The following is a 21074-nucleotide window of genomic DNA, read 5'->3' on the forward strand; positions in this document are numbered from 1 at the left end:
TATTTTCTGTGAGAGTATTAATTATTGACGCACGGTTTGACAGTTCTGCTGTGAAACAATTTCATTATAACATCAAGGAGCATATGTTACGAAATACATAATAATTCTTGATGTTATAAAAAATTATTGACGAATACATAAAAAACAGTATTTTTTTATCATCTTCAGAACAACCTCTGTCGGGTCAGCTAGTTATTTATAAAATATTACATAGATAATGTGAGGATATTCAATGAAAGTAGGTAAATCACTTTCAGCTCCTACGCTAATAATTGAAATCCTTAAGCAAAGCCTAAAAGTTTAAATTGCGGTATTTTAGTTTTGACAATATAAATCCTAATTCCTTGCTGTATCTTGCTTAATAATTATCTCAACAAAATATAAATAGCACATTTTAGTATCAAAGACTCTTTGATATTGTTTCGTGAGAGTGTAGCAGCTGACAACCCCCCTGTTGTTATTATTGTGAGAATGAAAGTGTCACCAGTAAAAGGTTCTCATTATGTGTTACAGGTGACCCAACATTTCCTGTTCATTCAGCTCGATTATCCGACGACTCTGTATTGAAATCAACATTTGAAGTTGATCTCAAAAGGAATTGTGATGAAGGTATCATTTGCAGACCTTTACTGAACATGACACTAGAACCGCTGAAAAGGTTGGTGATATACGATTATTACATAAGTTGAGTGGAATGGTTTGAGCGAGTTCAAATAGTGGTGGGTTTGATTCCAATAGATATAAAATATAAGCATACTCTTTCTGTTTAAAAGTCCTAAATTATTTTACAAGAATCTTACACTATTTTAAAACTAGCGGGTCTCGTCTTCCTTTCAGATTTAATTTGGAATAATTTGTAAAATCATAAAATATAACCCATTTATTTTCTAGTCTTTTAACACAATAATATTTTTAGATCATTTATACGTCTCTTGCTGCTAGACAACCGAATTAAACAGGCCAGGAATTTTAGTTTAGTGTGCGTGACAAGCGACGTCTTACACTCGCGATTTGTATGACACTTCGTGTTAGTGTGCGTGAATTGCTCAAAATAGAGATTATGCGCTTATTACTTCACTGAATTTAGTTGTTTAATTAATAATAATAAGTAATTTAGTCGTTACTGAATTAAGACAAGTATTATCGCATTAAGCAAGCTAGCATCCTAAATTCAGAAATAAAGATGGTTTCTGACTGACTGAATCGTTTGGAAGCCTAATAAGAAACGCATTTAGGAAGGTGTAATCGCATTAAGTTACTGATTTCAGTCAATAGTGGCTCTTTGTGCGTGGAGGACGTATCTAAGTTTTGTTTTGTGTTACCGAATAAAAGTAATAGACCCAGAAGTTTCAGTGATAATTTTTGTCAGCAGGGGTTGAGAACTAAGAACTGAATTTTACATCTTGAAATGAATTTCCTATTGCAATAAACCTTAGTGTTAGGACTTTATTACTGTCTCGTAGGATAGTATCTTGCATTTAAATCAACGGTGTATCAAGATTTAATAATATGTCATTTGATCTCGAATCCATTCGTAGTTAACTGATTCAGTTATCAGTAACTTAATTTAGGACAGTGTGATCAGAAGCTAACAGTTATTAAGTTGCTCAAATAAAATTTTAAAAACAAAATTTTATTTGTGTATTAATCCTAGAAGTGTAATCTATCACTATAAAAACATAACATATTGTTTAGATTTACAAGAGCGACATCTTAAGTCATTTTCCTAATATGCAAATATTGGGGTTGAGCAGGTTATCAACTGTAAAGTAGACCCTGTAAATGAAGCCAAAACCTGAGAGTTGAACAAAGCAAACAGAATTTTATAACAAGGCGGTACTCGAACGGTTAGCTCAGTTGGTTAGAGCACCAGCACGGAACGCCGGAGGTCGTGGGTTCGTATCGCGCATCATTCATAAAATTTTGTTTTTCAAATTTTATTTGTGTATTAATCCTAGAAGTGAGGGTTATCACTTTAAAAACATAACATATTATTAAGTTGCTTCTGAATTTAGACGAGCGCTTAGATAAACGCTTTAGAACGCAATTTTTTCGACGTTTTCACAGCTGTGATAGTCTATCTAGACGTATAAATGATCTAGGATTTTATTATATTGTATCCTTAGAAATGTAAAATTTTATTCCTTTATTTTTTTCAGTCGCTATATTCCAGAATCTGATGATGTTTTAGGCTTCAAAATCATAGTCATAAATAATGGCGAACCATCTTTTGGATCTAAAGTCAGTTTCAATCTTCCATCACTACCTAAAAGACTGCCCAGTGTGTGTTCTTTAATAGATCAGAATGTTACGTGTGCTGTTCCATCGCCAATACTTCGTGATGAATCAGTGGAATGGGACATCGAAGTGGAATATTCCACTAAATACTTTGGAAAATGGATAAAAAAACTTGAGTTCTATGCGGAATTAAAAGATCCTTATTATACTGATACGGATTTGGAGAGAATAGTTCGAAATACCACCATTTATTTTAAGCCAAAAGCAAGCTTTTCGGTTGTTGGGTTAGTAATATTTTTTATATCATAAGACTTAAAATATAAAAAATGGAGATTCTATTTTAAAATATTCATAAATAATTTTCTAGTCGCAAGTTTAACCTGAATCCTGCCGCCGAATCCCACCTTCGCACGACACGCCACAAGTTAGGATATCATCCCCGCCATCTGGAAGTGTGGTGGTCCTCCACAGTGCGGTTTTCAAGGAGCTTTCTTCCTCGTACTACGAAGCTGTGGAATGAGCTTCCTTGTGTTTACGGGGCTATACGACATGGGTACCTTCAAAAAAAGCGCGTACACCTTCCTTAAAGGCCGGCAACGCTCTTGTGATTCCTCTGGGGTTGCAAGGGAATGTGGGCGGCGGTGATCACTTAACACCAGGTGACCCGTACGCTCGTTTGTCCTCCTATTCCATAAAAAAAATAGTCGCATGCGTAATTTGTTTCAATAGAGTTCTAAACTGCAAATGTAACTTTTATAATTAAGTCCCAGCCAATGGCTCTGTCGTAAATCCTATTACCCACTCCACAGCCGAATATCTAAGTAATCGGACAGCCTGCGACTAGATTATGATTATTTTATAGCAATAGCTTTGACGGTGTCATATTGTATATTTGATTAAAAAGAGCGCAAAAAAATGCCGGGAGAGTTTCTTGCGCCGCTTCATCTCTAAGAGCGCCATTTGTTTGTTGGATTCTCTCAATAACTTTGTTGAAATAAATTTAATTGGATTAAGTTGTTATCTGTTAATTGGTCTTGAATGGTTAAGTAGCTCTGGTGTCCAGGGCTTACGAGTCGTATTTAAAGGTTAAAATAATTATTAATGATTAATAATGGAAGACAAAAAATTAAGACAATCAAGGGATGTAATTTTCTTTGTGCACTTTTGGAAAGAAAAATAATTATATTATTTGGAGTAATATTAATCGAACGTTTAGGTTTAAACTAAATATTTCAAGGTTAATGTATGATTGATGCCGGCTAGATTATGGGTACCACAACAGCGCCGATTTCTGCCGTGAAGCAGAAATGTGTAAAGATTATTGTTTTTCGGTCGGAAGGGCGCCGTAGTTAGTGAAATTAGTGGGCAAATGAGACTTAACATTTATGAAATATTAGTGAGCCAAGAATATTTTTTTTAAATATGTGATATTATAATCAAACTTGACCATAATAACACAAATACATACACACTGTAAACATATTATTATGCGTAAACTTTTTTCACTTTTGTTTCCTTTCTCGCTTTGCTATATTTGATTAATCTCGAGTAGATTATTTATGATTTATGATTATTTTTAGTGTTTTGCCTATATAATATAAATCACTGTTGACCAATGATTTGTACTTTATTGCCTAGCTAATAAGAGATATAATGTGGTGTAGATTTTATGAAAGAAAGAAATAAAATAAATAATTAAATAATCAGGTCTAAAGAAACAGCCGTATATTTCGTCCAATGACAGCCAACATAGTAAACCTACATAGTATCTTTTGCTAACAATTATTTTTATTTGTGTAATATCAGTTGAGGCCTGATCTACACACCGTACTAAGACTCTGCTCAGACTTTACTTACGTAAAACATAGCTGAGTGTGATAAAACGCGAACTTGACTTTTGCATTGGGCTATTTTAGCATAACCTCAGCAAAATTATAACTGTCAAATGATTATAAAAACGAAAAAATTGGAAAATCCAAAAGTGCACGCCTCGAACGCTCATCAATGTTAAATTTCGAATAAAATCGAATCACCTGCGTTTTCAAAAAAAACGAGAAGGCTTACAGTAGTGATACTCGAAAGGAACCTTTTCTGCTTAATTCTGAAAATTGTGAAAAAAAAAATTAAGTCGTTTCGTCAAGCCGTTCTCGAGATATCCGTACCACGCAGTTTGTTTGAACCACAGACTAATAGACGTCCACGATATTTTTTTTAATGATTTTTATATTAATACGTATTCGACAACTTAAAAATAAGTATCAGGATTATTCATTAGTATCTCGTCTTTATATTGATGTGCATTTTATAATGTGTAAGAGTAATACAAAAAAAAATATGCAGTTTAAAGAGTGGACATCGTGTGACCTTGACAGGTCGGTTATAAAGCACAACCAATAAAGTCAGTTATAAGAAAACAAAATAAGAGGAAACTAGCCTACCTAAATAAGTTTTGTCTACCTAAATATAACAATGTATATGGTAAAAGAACCTTTAACTATGTATTACCTAGGATATTAAATACATTACCTAATGATTTAATAGATATATATCTGCAAAAGAAAAATTTCAAAGTAAAGCTAAAAAAATGCTATCTAGAAGTTAATAACCAGGAATACCTATGATGTTTATTTTTAATAATACTACTATATGTTATATTAAGTCTTAAGTAATTAAAACAATTATTGTAATGCGAACTTACCGCTCGCACATAAACCTTAGAGGTTTTGCGAGTATGTCTTTATTATTATATATATTAAGATAATTTTGTTCATTGAATAAATAAAAAATAAAAAATAAATCTCGCCGCTTTGCGTTCGAGGCGTGCAATAAAAGACCATGCTAAGCTTATAGTCAGCTAAGTTTTACTTAAGTAAGGACTGAGCAAAGTATAACTACGCTCTTTATTCCGCAGCCTTAGACCTTAGTTTGCATTCAAAAACCTTCTAATATACAAAACCTATACGAATAATACCTTACAAAATAATAGTATAACAATGAACGAATGAATAAACGGTTATATTAGCACAACTATGCTAGTTTATGTCTGGGCTTGATAAACAAAACGTTGCGAAACATTTATTAGTTAAATGTACAACGAAAGCTACTGTAAAGTTAAACTTTGACACGATGATATGAGGATAAATTGCATCAGACTAATTACGTTTGTAACTTTCAGGAAGTCCCATCCAAACGCAACTTTGTCTGTTGCGAGAGAAAAGCTTTATGCGAGAGACAGCATTCATTTTGCTCATCATTACGAGGTTCGTTACTTTTTGCCTTGTATTTTTGTGTAGACTTTCAAACATTAATTGTATGTTGATATTTAATTTATTTGTATTTTCTTTGATTAACGCGAGCGTTACACATTTAATTAAAACACTTTTAAATAGAAGAGGACACTGTCAGTAAATTTTGCCACAAACCATCTGTCTACAGCAAATCCCACCTCCGAGGCAATAAATGGCGCTAAACTTCATAATGACAACTATGACAAATACTATCTTTGACTCACTTCATCTACAGTCACCCTGAAAGACCCGAGATCTGGAAAGATCTTGAAAATCTTAAATAAAAATGATCCAGATTAGATTTTCGCATACAAGTTATTACGCAAAAATTTAATTTAAAAACACAGTTAAAATTACACGCGATTTAATCGTTTAAAAGTGTTTTATTTTAACGTTTTATGAGTATTTAAATAATTTTATATATTATAAAAGTCATGCGACATGCTCGGGCGCTACTTGTGGTGCCTGCATAATCCTCTCATTGCAAATTTTGGTTTATGTCGTTAAAATTCAAGTTATCTTTAACGTTTAAATCTTTACAATCGTTAAATATAATCCTCGCATCATGCTTTTATTTATTGAAGTGAAACTTCTTTGTCGACGTATGAATCAATGTCGTCACTAATTTCGGTTACGCGCCATGTTGCTTTTTTATTAAAGTTCAGTGTAGTGACGTAAATAATAATATATTAGTTTGACAGTGATACTATATATACTATAAAAATACTTATTTGTATGAATATAATGTGACAGTAAGATTTAATATTGTTACTCAAATGACTACATTGTTATTGTGAGTGAATCGCTACACTAGTCTTAACTATATTGTAATCAAAATAGTTTTTAAAATGATGAAGCTGTAAATGTTGACAATAAAGAGTGGCTAGGAGTTTCTTGCCACTTCCTCTCATTAAAGTTCAACTTTTACCGAAGTAGCGGTAAATGGTTAAAAATAACTTTTGTCATTCATAAGGGTTCATTTTTTTGACTTAAATGAATAAATTAATATTGATTCGAAAGGAAAAAGTCGCTTTAAATCTTTAGCGTATAATTTCAAATTCCTTAAATTTTATTTTTGTGTGTGATTTATTTTAAATTAATTTGTAATTTGTATTCTAGGTAGTGAATTTCGGTCCATCCAACTGGTATAATTTGACTTTAAATATTTCACTCTCTGAGAAGGTAAATCAATTAATTTTAAGATTATGATAAGAATAAGATTTAAAACTAAATCAGACCTTACAGATGAAAATTGATTTGATTGATTTTTAATATTACTATTGATTTTTAATAGTTTTATTTTCAAATTTTATTTGTGTATTACGAGTAATCCTAGAAAATGATAAAACCAGTCTTCAAATATAATTTTGTGTATAACATAAAAATATATTTTCTCGTTCTTCATTTCAGCTAAATATCTCGTCTCTCAACGAAGGGTGTTCAAAAAATGCCACTGAAATGGAATGTTATATAAAATCGCTTCCGGCTAAAGCTTCTCAAAGCCTTGTCTTGCCTCTTTTCTTTGATTTGAATTTATATGGTATGTAATGTATGTAAGTACTATTCGTACAAAATGCGTACAAATTTTCCTTAAGCCTGTTTCAAATATATTATTTTTTTTTTAATGCAAATAAGGGACGATGCGAGGAAGACGTTCAGCTGATGGTAATTGATCCGCCCTTAACAATGCAGTGCCTCTCAGGATGGTTGATAAAAAAAATTTTAACAAAAAAACAACTGACTTCAAAACAATAGATATAATATGCACTAAAAAGTATAAAAATGAAAAGAATTGGTGTCCTGCCGCCGCGGACCCGCCTCTCGCCTCCTCATGACTCAAGCCAATCTCACCTATAACTATGTAGCTACAAACCTATCTTGACTGACACCGACTCCAAAAATTACAATGGGACCACACGGGAAGCATCAGCTTTCAAATAAAAAAATAATTATCAAAACCCAGTCCAAAGTTTTGAGGTAACAAACATAAAAAAAACATACCGACAAATTGAGAACCTCCTTCTTTTTCGAAGTCGGTTAAAAGGGCCAAAAAACCTGAGTGGCACTTACAACTGCGCTCGTCACCTTGAGACATAAGATGTTAAGTCTCATTTGCCCAGTAATTTCACTAGCTCCGGCGCCTTTCAGACCGAAACACAGTAATGCTTACACAATACTGCTTCACGGCAGAAATAGGCGCCGTTGTGGTACCCATAATCCAACCGGCATCCTGTGCAAAGGAACATTATAGATTGTACTAACAATCTATGAATATAAATAAAATTAAAGATAGTTTCTAATATGTTGATTTTTTGGTTTTTATTTGCCTGACTGCTATTAATTTTGAATAATCTCCTAAACGGCTGTACAGATTTCGACAATGTACGGCAAACCAAAATACTACATATTAAATAGATCAGTATCCAAATGTTATGAGTTTTCTTGAATTCCGCCAAAATTTGTCATTGATTTTCATTTTATTTATTCAAAGTCCACCAACACCGGATGTTAATTCATAAACTAATAACACAAAGTTTGAAAATCGTGTTCCCAGTTACATGTGAACACATCATACACTTATACATGCAAACAATTTAATTAATACTTAAATGGAAAGTATTTTACGCCAAAAAAATTATTAACTAATTTCACAAATCATTACAAGCTACAATGTCACTCCAACATAATTACTAAATATAATATATTTTTACCAATACGCTTTTTACTAAAAATTAGGTCATTATATTTTACAAGGCATCTTCAGGAGATGTTGACTCGCCGGATTCTGAAATGTGACTGAAAAACACGTGGCGAATTGGTTAAAGACAATTCTTAGCGGAAATAACACCAAAAAAACTCATTGGATAATTATGGATCTACGTAAAATAACGCTTAATTCCATAAACATTCTTAAATAAATTATAATAAGATAAATAAATAACAAAATATAAAAAAAAGAATACAGAAATTGCTGACGTCAATTATGTGTTTTCTGCATAGTTTTTCTCTTACATTAAGGATTGATCTCCGCTGCGCTCCAACTAGATACAACGCCAAAGTTGGCGTACTCAAGCCAGTCTCGAACAAAGTGACGTTGACTTGCTACATGCTCTGTTAAACTTTGCTATTAATTGAAACTAAAATTCTGGGTTGCGTAGTAAAACTTAGTAAAAATAATACTACTAGAAATAAGAAAGACACTGGGTTCACATATCATTGTTCTTAGGTAGTGCGGTATCTAGTTGTAGCGCAGCGGAGACCGATCCTTAATGTAAGATTATTTTTTTATTATTAATGGCTAAATACCAAAAACAAGCTCACTTTTTACTTATATACTCGATGTTGCAGGAAATTTTCTCGAGGAGAGGGGAGTGTACAACATTGTATCTGTTTTCACGTTGGATGAACAAGGTAGTAAAAAGTAAGTAAAAAATAATAACAATTCAGATAACCTATCATATCATAACCATAATGTTAACACCAGGAACAGACATAAACTTATAATGCCTACTACTAGGCTAAGTCGAGTTAGAAAGTCTTTTGTGGGGCGATGTATATTATGATTTTACAACAAGATCCTAAAATGTTCAAAACAAAAGTATTATGATATTCAAAAGATTAGAAAAAAAATGACTTACTTAATGATACCACAGATTGGGAATAGAGCGACCGCCCTCAGACTATTAAATAATAAGTTTAATTGTACGATATTACTTTGTAAAAGATATTTTTTTATGAAAAAAAAGCCCGCTGAGTTTGTTGCGCCCGTTCTTCTCAAGACATTTTTTCGTTGTCTGAGACATTATTTTTGGAATGGGTGATAGCTTTTGACTTTGAATAAGTGATGTCATATCCTATTTTGAATAAAAATATTTGAATTTGAATAATATTATATTATAAATATACTAGCCGAAAAAAAAAAATATATGTAAGCATTCGGGAATAATGTAGTCTAAAGCCATCGGATATATGTTATTGAAGTTAATGAGTTAAAAATAAAAATTTAACGTATTTCTGAATGATTTTATAATTATTATTTATTTTATTATGTAGTAATAAAATGATAATAATTAATATCGTATTTGTGTAAACAGCTTTTACATTACCAATAATAATTAAATATTTCAATAATTGTTAATCTTTTAAATATTAAAATGGATGTAGTATGTAATTAATTAAACAATTCACATACAATTATATTATTTATAATTTGTATCTAAATTAAATTAAATAATTGTTATATAAATGTATACCTAATCATTTTAATGAACTTTATTTAAGTAGTGATCAAATTTATTTATAGCGCTTTTTAATTAATTTAATATTCTGACTCATAATTATTATTTTAGAATTGCGAACGTGACAACCACTCTCATATTAGAGTTGGCTACACCTGTATGGCCTGTTGTTGTAGGATCTATAGCTGGGATATTGCTATTAGGCGTAATTGTCACCGTTATGTATAAGGTTAGTATGTGGTTGTATTCTTAGACTTGAGAACACCGTTACTCACTTAAGGCGAAGAGTAAGCAGGAAACACGCAAACATGGTGTTTTTAGACAAGTTTTATGGTGAAAGTATAGCATTTCGAGCTATGAACACTACTTAATCCTGTTACACATATCCTTAAGTCTTATTTGTAGGTTGCGAATGCTTGCTGTTGGTTATAGTTAACACTGCCGAGGCTTTTTGAACTATCACTTTTCTTTGAAGTTAACTTTTAAGTTTTTTGGCATGGCGTGACGCTTTTTTTGATACTTCTCTCAGAAAAGTTATTCTTATAGCTTGTACTTTTTTTGTGTAGGTTAATTTATTCAGATTAGTAGTGAATAACGAGGATTGTAAACATGTAAAATGTTTTCCACGCAAGAATTTTGAAAATATTGGCTTTGTTACATAGATGGCGGGCCGTGAACTCATATCGCTCAAGGTCGCTGGCATTTAGTGTCGCCTTAAGACACGCCATGGACTTTTCGGCCTTACAGATAAACTTGGTATGAAGACCTGAGAATAAACCAACCCACTCCGCACGTCTAGGAAACCGTCTCTGCTTCAAATCTCTTACCACCAAACGCAGTATCGTTCAAATAACTTCTTATTTAGAAGCACCAATTTATGCAATATTTTGTATAATAGTGACAATATTGATGTGATTTATTTGCTAGTATCATAAAAGTTCCTACTATAAAAGTAAATAAGATGTACTCTTAGTAAATATTATATGTTGGCGATAGATCAAACTTTATTTATAAACTTAGTTGTAAATCTTTTAAAAAAATTGTTAGATATAATTTTATACAGTTAGAAATATTTTTGTTTTTCCTTAGATTTGCAAGGCAGCCTGACATTCGGAAGGCTTCAGAATTATCATTGTATTGATAGTGTTGTCAGCGATTATGTCAACATTTTGCATATTCTTGAATTATATGAGATTCTGCCAAAGAGATCAAGCCTAGAGGTCTTCTTCTTCATGACACTCTTGGCAGAGCGGTCATCAAGAAGTGACGTCTTTTGGGGAAGATGTTATTGGCCTCACGAGCATTCGCCACTTTTCCCTGCTGGCCGATAGCCTGGTACACTCGCTCATCGAAACTACCAGTATTCTCCACCAGCTCCACATCTCCAGAGCTTCAATTTTCTTTTTCTCGACTTGTCACAAAGTCCACATCTTTGCAGCAAACTAAAATATGGGAAAATAAGTGTTCTGACCAGCCGGTTTTTCGTAGTTTTTTTTTTGTTTCTAGTCTTCTATATTTTCTTCACTTTGTCCATCGCAGTTCTTGCTATCGCCATACGGCGCTTTATTTCATCTATGCAACCTCCATCATCTACGTTAGGTAGTATTAGACTTATCAGGCCTAGTTGATCACGCCGCAAACACAGCCTTTGCATTTTTCAAAAGGTTATGTTTTCATACAATGTTTTACTTCACCTAAGGGCTTCGAATGAGCGTATTCTTACTTAAAATGTTCGCGAGAATTCGACGTTATTATAATTCGACCTTAGACTTGTTTACAAAAACATGTTTTTCTTGTTACTCCCTACTTACACTGTTCGGTATGAATGAATGATCTCTACCGGTATGAAAAGGGCCGCGCATTGTTCATTGATTCATTCAGTAACAACGGCGATCATGTGTCTGGTCTTGGTAGGAAATATGTATAAATAGTAGCATTTTCTTAAATATAGCCGCATAATATTATATTTAACTGTTAAATTATTTTAACAGTTAAAAATAATTTAATTTTTTTAACCGGATTAATTGTTTCATCTGTACATATTTAAGTACAAACGTTATATTATCGGATCAACGACTCAAATTGTAAAGTAAAAAGCATCCCCCTCTCTTGGGTTATGAGCGAAACGTAATGATATTTAAATCACTGGCTATTGTGATGGAAACACATAAATTAAAAAAATAAATAAACTATATATTTTCAACAGCCTTAATAAATTAAACATAAGTATAGTTGTTTGCCATTCCAAATAAACTTTGCTACTTAGTAAGTCTCCGATGTGTTTGTTTACTTTGGCTGTTTTACTTCTCTACATTTAAAAGCAATTTCAAATGGTAAAATTGTTTCAGTACGGCTTCTTTTCGCGACAAAAACGGGAAGATATGAAAAGACTTCAGGAGCAAACAGTTTTAGATGAAGCGAACACCTCTACAGCAGACCTGTTCTCTGATGAAGCAAATGAATCTTCCACTGAACTTCTTACCGACCATTCGGAGTAATTAATACTATTTGTACTAAAATACGATGGCTTACAGCTGACTAGTTTAATTGTAATTGAATTGGTTATACATATACCCATATTATCTATCTTTTAATAAAACATTTTATAAATCATTAAAACGCGTGTAATTGTAACAGTGTTGTTACATTATATTTTCGGCGTAAAAGTAATATTTTTATTTTAGTTAACTCAACGTTTCAAGACCTTTCCATATCTCGTTTTCATCACCCCTGTACTGTAACTGTTACGCAAAAATCTAATGTAAAAACAAAAACAAAAAAAAGTTAAAATTTCACGCGTTTTAATCCTTTAAAAGTGTTTTATGCAAATGTGTATCACTCATGTTAATCAAAGAAAATACTATTATCTATATTTTCTACTTCTTTAATATTTGAATTCGAATATTTACGACTTTTATTACAATATTTTCTGAAAATGAATATCTATTATTTTTATTTTATTCTCAATTCACATATTTTACATACTGTAATTACTGTAGAATTTGTAAATGTAATCCTAGTCATTTTTTTTTTAATCTATACTATAATATTATAAAGCTGCAGTGTTTGTTTGTTTGTTTGTTTGTTTGAACGCGCTAATCTCTGGTACTACTGGTCCGATTTGAATGATTCTTTCAGTGTTGGGTAGTCCATTTATCGAGGAAGGCTATAGGCTATGTTTTTTTTTTCAAAATTAGGGATCCGTAATAAAATTGCTATTTTGTAACACAAGGTGTAAAATCGAAAAACTATTTTTGCGTGCGCTGCAAAAACAGTAGACAATAGAACAAAATGATGTACAGGCTATTATAATATAGGCAATATTTTATTACTTATAAAACTATCGCGTGCATTATACTTTATATGGCAAAACTACGTTTGCCGGGTCAGCTAGTTTTATATAAATTGTAAATTAAATTAAGATGAAGTTATTTTTTATATTATAATGTTAATCTTCTCGTACTGATAGACTATACTTTTTATAATTAATGAATTGAATTGTTCTATTTATAATTTTACATTAAAGTGTTTTTGAAATAGTTGTATTTATTTGAATAGATACAGTTTACCATTTTAGTAACAGTTATCCCGAACTAAATAGACTCCCACAACTCCCTAGTTACACAATCAAACAAGAATGTATATAATATTACGTCTGTCCTACTGATGATCCTAAACTATTTTTCTATTTTTCGAAAAAAAAAAATTCGTATTGGTTTTAGAAAAGTTTTCTTTACTATCCACTTTCCTGAGCTTATTCTTGACTTTTGAAATAAAGATTGTTAACAGTGGGAGGTTCCTTTGCATAGAATGCCGGCTAGATTATGGATACCATAACGGTGCCTATTTCTGCCGTGAAGCAGTAATGTGTAAGCATTACTGTGTTTCGGTCTGAAGTATACCGCTAGTGAAATTACTGGGGAAATTAAGGATCTGATGTGTCAAGGTGACGAGCGCAGTCGTAGTGACACTCAGAATTTTTGGGTCCTTCAAGAATCCTGAGCGGAATTGCATTGTAATGGGCAGGTCGTAGCAATTGCCATCATAGAACGTCCGGCTCGTCTCATCCCTTATTTTCATTAAAAAAAAAATCAATAATTAATAATTTGTGTAATGACGTTGCATTAATCCTAAAATAAAAGCGCGGTGAATTTCGTGTTTCGTTCCTTTCAAGCATTCTTAAATTTATCTTTAAATTTCCAACATTAAATAAAAATATTTGAATTTTAATTACTTTTTGTATCTATCGCTCACTTGCCATCCGTTTAAACCTAGTTTTGGTGAGGAGAATTACCCCGCGATCAAGACATGCATAATATGTCCCTTTCAGAATCATATATTTCTTTTTATCTAAGCGGTGAATATTTTTATAGAATCCGTCGAAATATTTGACATATTCTGGTGAAATTTATTGAAGTAGGTGCTATTTTGCGGAAATCCAAAATTATCCAAATGTTCTGAGTTTTCGTGAGTGTTTATTCCGCCAATATACGTCTTCAAACAATTCGAAACGTGTTTCGCCTCTACACGAGGCATCCTCAGGAGATGTTGACTCGCCAAACTCTGGCACGCGACATGTCTCGAGACGCGTGAAACACGACGTTTGAAAAAATTCCGTTTAACTTATCCAAAGCTCTCTTTATTACTCTGATTTACAAAAAAAAAGATGGCCACAATAGGTATACATAGTTATTATCAGATGACCTCTTAAATCGTTTCCATTCCATAACAGAAAATAATACTTCGATGTAAGGCCAAAAAGGCCTCTAAAAACTTGGTCATAGGTCATAAGTTTTCATTTCAATTTTATGTATTATTGATAATAAGTGAGGTATCCTAACTGTACTTTTCAAGTGATATTTATTATATGTAGAGGTTATTTACGTTACTATTCTTATTTAAATCGCATTGTCCCTACTTCACTTCAAGCCACCGACCACCTGCATCTAGTGTAGGCTTTTTAATAGAGACAAGACTTCTATAAATATACGTAAAAAATATGATTTTGCTTACTAAAAAAACTATAAAACACGATTTTTATTGAATTTTTAGTTTGGTTTACTTATAAAATTTTATTCTTAGTTTTTAAACTTGCCCTTAACTTGCATTGCTGAATTAAAGATTGTCTTTGTTATTCGAAAATTTCCTAATATTAGATAAATCGGTTAAAGATAATGCTTGAAATTTAAAATTAACATCAATAGACGTTAGTTATCATATAAACGATAGACGAAAATTATATCAATTAACAAAAATCTTGAAAAAATGTAATAATTTTATCAAATTAATGTAATGTCGTCAGTCCTCAATAAATCCACGAAGTTCTGATCTCTTAAGTAAGAAATCTGGCCGTTTAAAGTAGGTCAAAATCGCGCCTAAATGAGTCGGTTACAAACAAACATACACACAGGTGATGCTAATAAAAAGCGTGAAAAATTAAGTCGCCTATCAGCTAGTGACGACAAGTCTCAGAAGTTGAATCTTTTGCACATCTGTTCGAATTCTGAGATAAATTTCCAATTTACTTTGAACAGGAGCAGTAGGTTTGTGAATACCGTGTGCTTTGATCGCGGTTATTTGTTACTCACGGAAGCCTCTCTATAAATATCTCGTGTCCTTAAGCGTTCGAATTCTTATGAGTTTTCTTCGTTTCCTTTATCATTGGTTCAATTCGATGAACATTTTTATTATTTAACTATTTTTACAACAATTGTTTTAATCTTTATATATATATATATTTCTTGTGTGCGTGTGTATGTCACTGAACTCCTCCTAGACGGCTGGACCAATTCTAATGAAACTTTCTGTGTGTATTCAGGTGGATTTGAGAATGATTTTGATTCACAATTGAACTACCTCCTAAACGGCTGGACCAATTTTGATGATTTGTTTGTGTGTTCCAGTGAATTTGAGATTGGTTTAGATTCTCAATTCCGTCCATATAGTGTATTTTAGAGGACTCCTTCTAACAGCTGGACCGATTTTTCAAATTTAAGACGTGTGTCCGAAATTTCTGACAGAACAACGTCTGTTGGGTCCGCTAGTCTATATATATAAAAATGAATTGCTGTTTGTTTGTTTTTCTTGAATTATTTGTGGAAGTCCAGAGAAGGTTTAAAACGTAAATAAATAGGAAAATGCTGCTAAATTTAATAAAAACAACAAATTTGTTTTTCCTTTGATGTGTCCATACATAATTTCTATGAGAGAATTTATTGACGCACGGTTTGACAGTTCTGCTGTGAAACAATTTCATTACGACAGCAGGGTGCATATTTTACGAAGTAATTTTTGATGTTATGATATATTATTGACAAATTCATATATAAACATTATTTTATTTATTATATACAGAACAACGTCTGTCGGGTCAGCTAGTTATTAATAAATCATTTATAAAATAGACTATGTTAAAAAATGAATAATTGGTAATTATAACATAAGCTCCACAGTTTGATTAAAATAACCTAAATCTGTTACAAATTTGAAGAAGAAGAATATTTAAAGCTAACAATATCTAATTCTTCCTCTAGCTTCTTCTCTCTCAGAGCGCCATTTGTTTCCGAAGAGGTAGTAGTATCTAGTATATTAGAAATGACATCAAAAAGAGTTCTAAAGGAATCAATTTTGAGAAAATGAATGCCTTTTATGCCTTTTAATTTGATGCCTAAAAAACTTTTTGTAGAAGTAAAGTTATTAATAAAACATTATTTAAATAGATTGAAGTGACGCGACGAAGAACACAATCGAATTGAATACATAATTACATTAAGTGAAAGTAAGAATAGTCGGCCTTTGGCCTAATATTTTATATCAAGTACAGCTAATATATTAAAACTTAATAAAAGAATGTATGTATTAAATGAAAAGATATTTTAATTCTACAACGATCCCACGTGTGAGGGAGGAGCCACGCGTTACAATATATATAATATAATTAAAAAATAAGGTCGAAAACCGAAAAATTACAAAAATGATACCAGCTTGAATAAAATAAATATCACTCACGAGTCATTATCTTGTCAGATGAAGGTCTGACAAGGTGGATGCGTAGCCGGGAAATGTTGCTGTCGGAAGGGTTACAATAAATGTGCTTTTCTGTGCCGTAATACGCATTATAAGAGATAAAGTAGCCTACCGAAACACAACGTAATATGGTTCATGAGAAAATGTCTTGATAGCTCTTTCGTTAAAAAATGTACAATGTATTCGATATATATTCTTTTAATTAGATCGTGTTGCATGGCAAATGATACACGATATGCTTGTTAATTTTTTCAGGGATCAATACTATAATTAATAATCGTTAGCGACATACCATTTATTTATATTTTATCATCATTTGGGAAACTTTCAGATAGCGATATGTTTGGCAAGATCTTATGGTATGCACACGGACTAGTAAAAAAAGAAGGACTCCACGCCGTGATATTAGCAAGTGAAGCACCTTTATGCTATTGTGTGTGCAGTTACGGGGTATACCAGTTACAAAATTTTTTCTCCCTTAAATAATCATATATCCACAAATACTTTTATGTTATTGTTTTAAAACTTTTTCACAACGCACGACGGCAATTTTAAAATATTTTATTGAGACGCAAACTGATCTGTCACAGACGATGACAATTCTCATAACGGCCGCCTATAGGCCTATAGTAGTGTAAGCTATGTATTTACACGTTAATCGGCTTGTTATGTAAGGTGACATGGAGTCCTTATTCTTTTACTAGTCCGTGAGTTCGCAAGGCCATTTGCAACCTTGTTGGAAGTCGTGTTAGAAGTTTCACTTTAAAGAAATGTTTTCTACTTTTGAGTTATCGTAGCTATCTATCTGAAGGGGTTGGAGCTAGAAAAGTTACTGAGCTATTGTGACCTTACTTTAATAATCTACAGTTTACTTTTAACCATCACATAAACGTCTCGTTCGTCATGTTACGTTAAAAATTACAAGCTTAGAAAAATTGTTAGGCAGGTTTTTTTTATCAGGCATCCACAAAGCTGATAATATGCGTTGCCTACAGTGTTCATATTATTATCATTTTTCATATTCTACCACATCTATCTGTTAGGCCTGATTCTGTAGCCAACCTCCAATATCGTACAATCCAATGTTAGATATATTATTTCTGTATTTATTCATTTTCATAATGACAAAATCGATTAATCGGTTTATAATAACTCGGTTCTCTTCCTATAAATAACTTTTAAATAATATTTTTAGAATTTTCTAAATTTAAAACTTTATCTCATTATCTTACCTTTGTCACTACAGAATTACCTGACAGTGAGAAGTAATTTTAAACTTGGAGTAACTTTTCATTGCACTTATAAATAAGACAGTATGAGTTTCTCGAGCTGTTCGTTTCTGGTGTTTGCCTTTCCTTATGCTAATTCTTGTTGTTGTGTTGTTTATATTCTGTCTTTCAGTCAGTGATTGTTTAATACAAGTTTGAATTGAAATATTTAAATTTGAAGTGTATTTATCGCATCCAACGTTTTTTTCAGCTGGTTTTAAGTGATCACTGTCGCTGTCGTGAATTGCCCACGGGAGCGTTGCCGACCTTTTAGGAAGGTGTAGGCGCTTTTTTGAAGGTACCCATGTCGTACCTTCCCTGAAACACTGCAAAATGAAGCTCATTCTACAGCTTTGCCATACATCCAGATATTGGGGATGATATTCTAATTTGTGGTGTGTTTTGCGAAGGTGGAATTTGATGGCAGGAATCAGGTGAAACAGCTCTTCGAAACACTCTCCGTGATAAATGCGGTAGAAGACACACAATTAAGCGACGTCTCTACGTAATGCCAAGTGATCCAGCTGTTCACAGAGCACTGGTTCCCTGACAATTAGAGCTGCTCTGCGTTGCACGCGGTCAATTGGATCGAGGTGATACTGGGGTGCGCCAGACCAGAGATGACAGCAATACTCCATATGTGGCCGGACCTGCGCTTTGTAGAGCGCTAGAATGTGGGCTGACAAAGTATTGGAGTGCTCTATTTATGACGCCTAGCTTCTTCGAAGCCAATTTATCTTTGCTCTCCAGATGACCGCGGAATTGGCAATCGCTTGAAATTTCAAGACCCAGTATTCCAATACTAGGTTGTAATGAAAGAGTTGTCGAAGAGCGGTTATACGACAAATGGAGTTTTTAGAGGTTCTGGGGGTTAATTTGGACTTGTTTAATTGTTTGAATTCCCGTTCTAAAAATACTTCTTTAAAAACACACACTCAGCATTTATGCATACATACAACTATAACTTATTCAATTACTTATTGTTACCTAGCCGCTGTGTTTTTTATTTTTTTGTAAATTTTAGTGAGTGTTCAGCATAAAATGTCATTGAGGAGAGGTAATTTTCGAAATGAATGGTTTGGTTTAATGAATTAAGGGCAATGCGACTTAGATATTATGTTCAGTATGTTTGCAAACTACCTTGAAAGCCTGCAATGCTCTGTTCATACCTTTGGAATCAAAAGAAAACACACTTACTTGATAGCAAGTCTCCTGCACGTTCTACTAGATACTAAAATAAAAGGAATAAAAGGCTTTATTTTCTCAAAATTGATTCCTTTAGAATTATTTTTGGTGTAATTTCTAATATACTAGATACTTCTACCGCTACGGAAACAAATGGCGCTCTGAGAGAGAAGAAGAAGCGGCCCAAGAAATTCAGCATTCTTTTTGCGCTAATAAAAAGCAAATGGCTAGCTCTAGCTTTGGCACCTCACATGATAATATGAAACAAGTAAGATTTTCAAAGGAAGTTGCAAAAAACTGTGTAATATTAAATCAAATCAATATCACTTTATTCATGTAGGTCACGGAAATGACACTTGAATGTCAAAAAATATTTTTTTTTATTGAATCTACCGCTACTTCGTAAAGGGTTGAGCTAATGAGAAGAAGTAGCAAGAAACTCAATGCCACTCTTTTATATCATGATTTTTGCGTTTTCTTCGATTTACAAATCATTTCAATCACAATATAATATTTAAAGTGATGCAACAAACATACTCAAACGTCAAATAGTCAATGTCTTACAAGAGTAAGCCAAAAAAGTAAATGTAAATTAATACAAAAGTTATTGTGTACAGTAGCTGCATCATCCACACACACCGTAAATTAATAAAGGTATTCTGTGAGCATTTTATAAGCGATTATAAATAAAAAAATATATATAAACATAATAACTTTTAAGAATCTCCGCCAGAAGATGGAGAAGCCGAGACTCCGGCAACAGGATCATCCTGCCACCATTAATTGACCCATATGTTCGCATATATGTATATGTTGCAGGGATATGATAAAAACAGAGATTTGGTCAAATCACGGAAGATGTTAAAATATTAACAGGATTTTATCATTTCTCTAAACAAATCTAGTGATTCGATCAAATACCAGAATTGGTTCCGTGATGTGACAAAAAGACAGTTCTTGTTTTGGTGGCGTCCGCGCATGCTATTTAATGAAACTTTTGGGATAATGTTAGAGCGGCGGCAAGATAAGGAAAAACCGTATGGACTCGAGAAATGATAGAAGAGGCCATGACAGCGATTGAACAATTTAAATCAGCTGCAGTAATGAAAGTAAAGAGGACAAACAAGCAATATTATTACGGAAATAAATATGATGTAATGGAGGTAGGTATTACAAAATATTTAATTTTAAAAACAAAGTGTTCTTCTGACTCTGTGGTGAAAATAGTGCCTCCATATGACTATTATGTTATACTTCGTGAGACTCACCAATCGACGGGCCACGGCGGCGGAAATAAAATGCTGTATAATTTGAAATCCAGATATTTAATTCCCACTTCTGTTTTATTGGAATTTTCGAAACTGTGTACGGTGTGTTAATCCAAAAACGAATTCCCACGAAAAGGTATCGTTGGTTGTCTAATTGTATCTAGTGATTTTAAAATCTGGTATTTGATCAGATCCCTAGATTTGTTTAGAGAAATGATAAAATCCTGTTGTTATTTTAACATCTTCCGTGATTTGATCAAAGCACTTAGGGAAATGACCAAATCTCTGTTTTTATCATATCCCTGCGACATAACATTGTACATCTATACATTATGGATCTACTCATGCCTAATCCCCTGAATTTTTGATGAACAAATCCATAATTAATTTATATACATTTATTCGGTTCACCGTCTTACATAATTATCTATCATGTAGATGTCTTATACGAAAATAATTTATTTAAGGGCCAAATTTATTACGTTTGAACGTAAATAAAATTAAGTAAAATCAAATAAACTGTATACAATTAGGCTTAAACAAAGTGCTTTTGAATCGTCACTA

The 21074-nt window shown here is 32.5% G+C and overlaps 2 protein-coding genes across 3 annotated transcripts in view; one reads left to right on the plus strand and one right to left on the minus strand.

The window, feature by feature from the left end:
* Positions 1-13222, plus strand: part of LOC126967949 (integrin alpha-PS3-like) — a 32977-nt gene extending 19755 nt beyond the window's left edge. Inside the window, exons 14-21 of one of the 2 annotated variants that reach the window (XM_050812663.1) lie at positions 514-658; positions 2160-2522; positions 5414-5498; positions 6645-6707; positions 6936-7065; positions 8874-8946; positions 9875-9992; positions 12112-13222. In XM_050812663.1, coding sequence (XP_050668620.1) covers positions 514-658; positions 2160-2522; positions 5414-5498; positions 6645-6707; positions 6936-7065; positions 8874-8946; positions 9875-9992; positions 12112-12261 — 1127 coding nt within the window. In that variant the 3' untranslated portion in view covers positions 12262-13222. Of the gene's footprint in view, positions 1-513; positions 720-2159; positions 2523-5413; positions 5499-6644; positions 6708-6935; positions 7066-8873; positions 8947-9874; positions 9993-12111 lie in introns of those variants that run through there. The other variant, XM_050812664.1, reaches the window with a different exon arrangement.
* Positions 1-21074, minus strand: part of LOC126967984 (excitatory amino acid transporter) — a 79975-nt gene that overhangs the window by 48221 nt on the left and 10680 nt on the right. The window lies entirely within an intron of this gene.

The sequence above is a fragment of the Leptidea sinapis genome, chromosome 14 (assembly GCF_905404315.1).
Source record: "Leptidea sinapis chromosome 14, ilLepSina1.1, whole genome shotgun sequence".
In the NCBI taxonomy this organism is placed as follows: Eukaryota; Metazoa; Arthropoda; class Insecta; order Lepidoptera; family Pieridae; genus Leptidea; species Leptidea sinapis.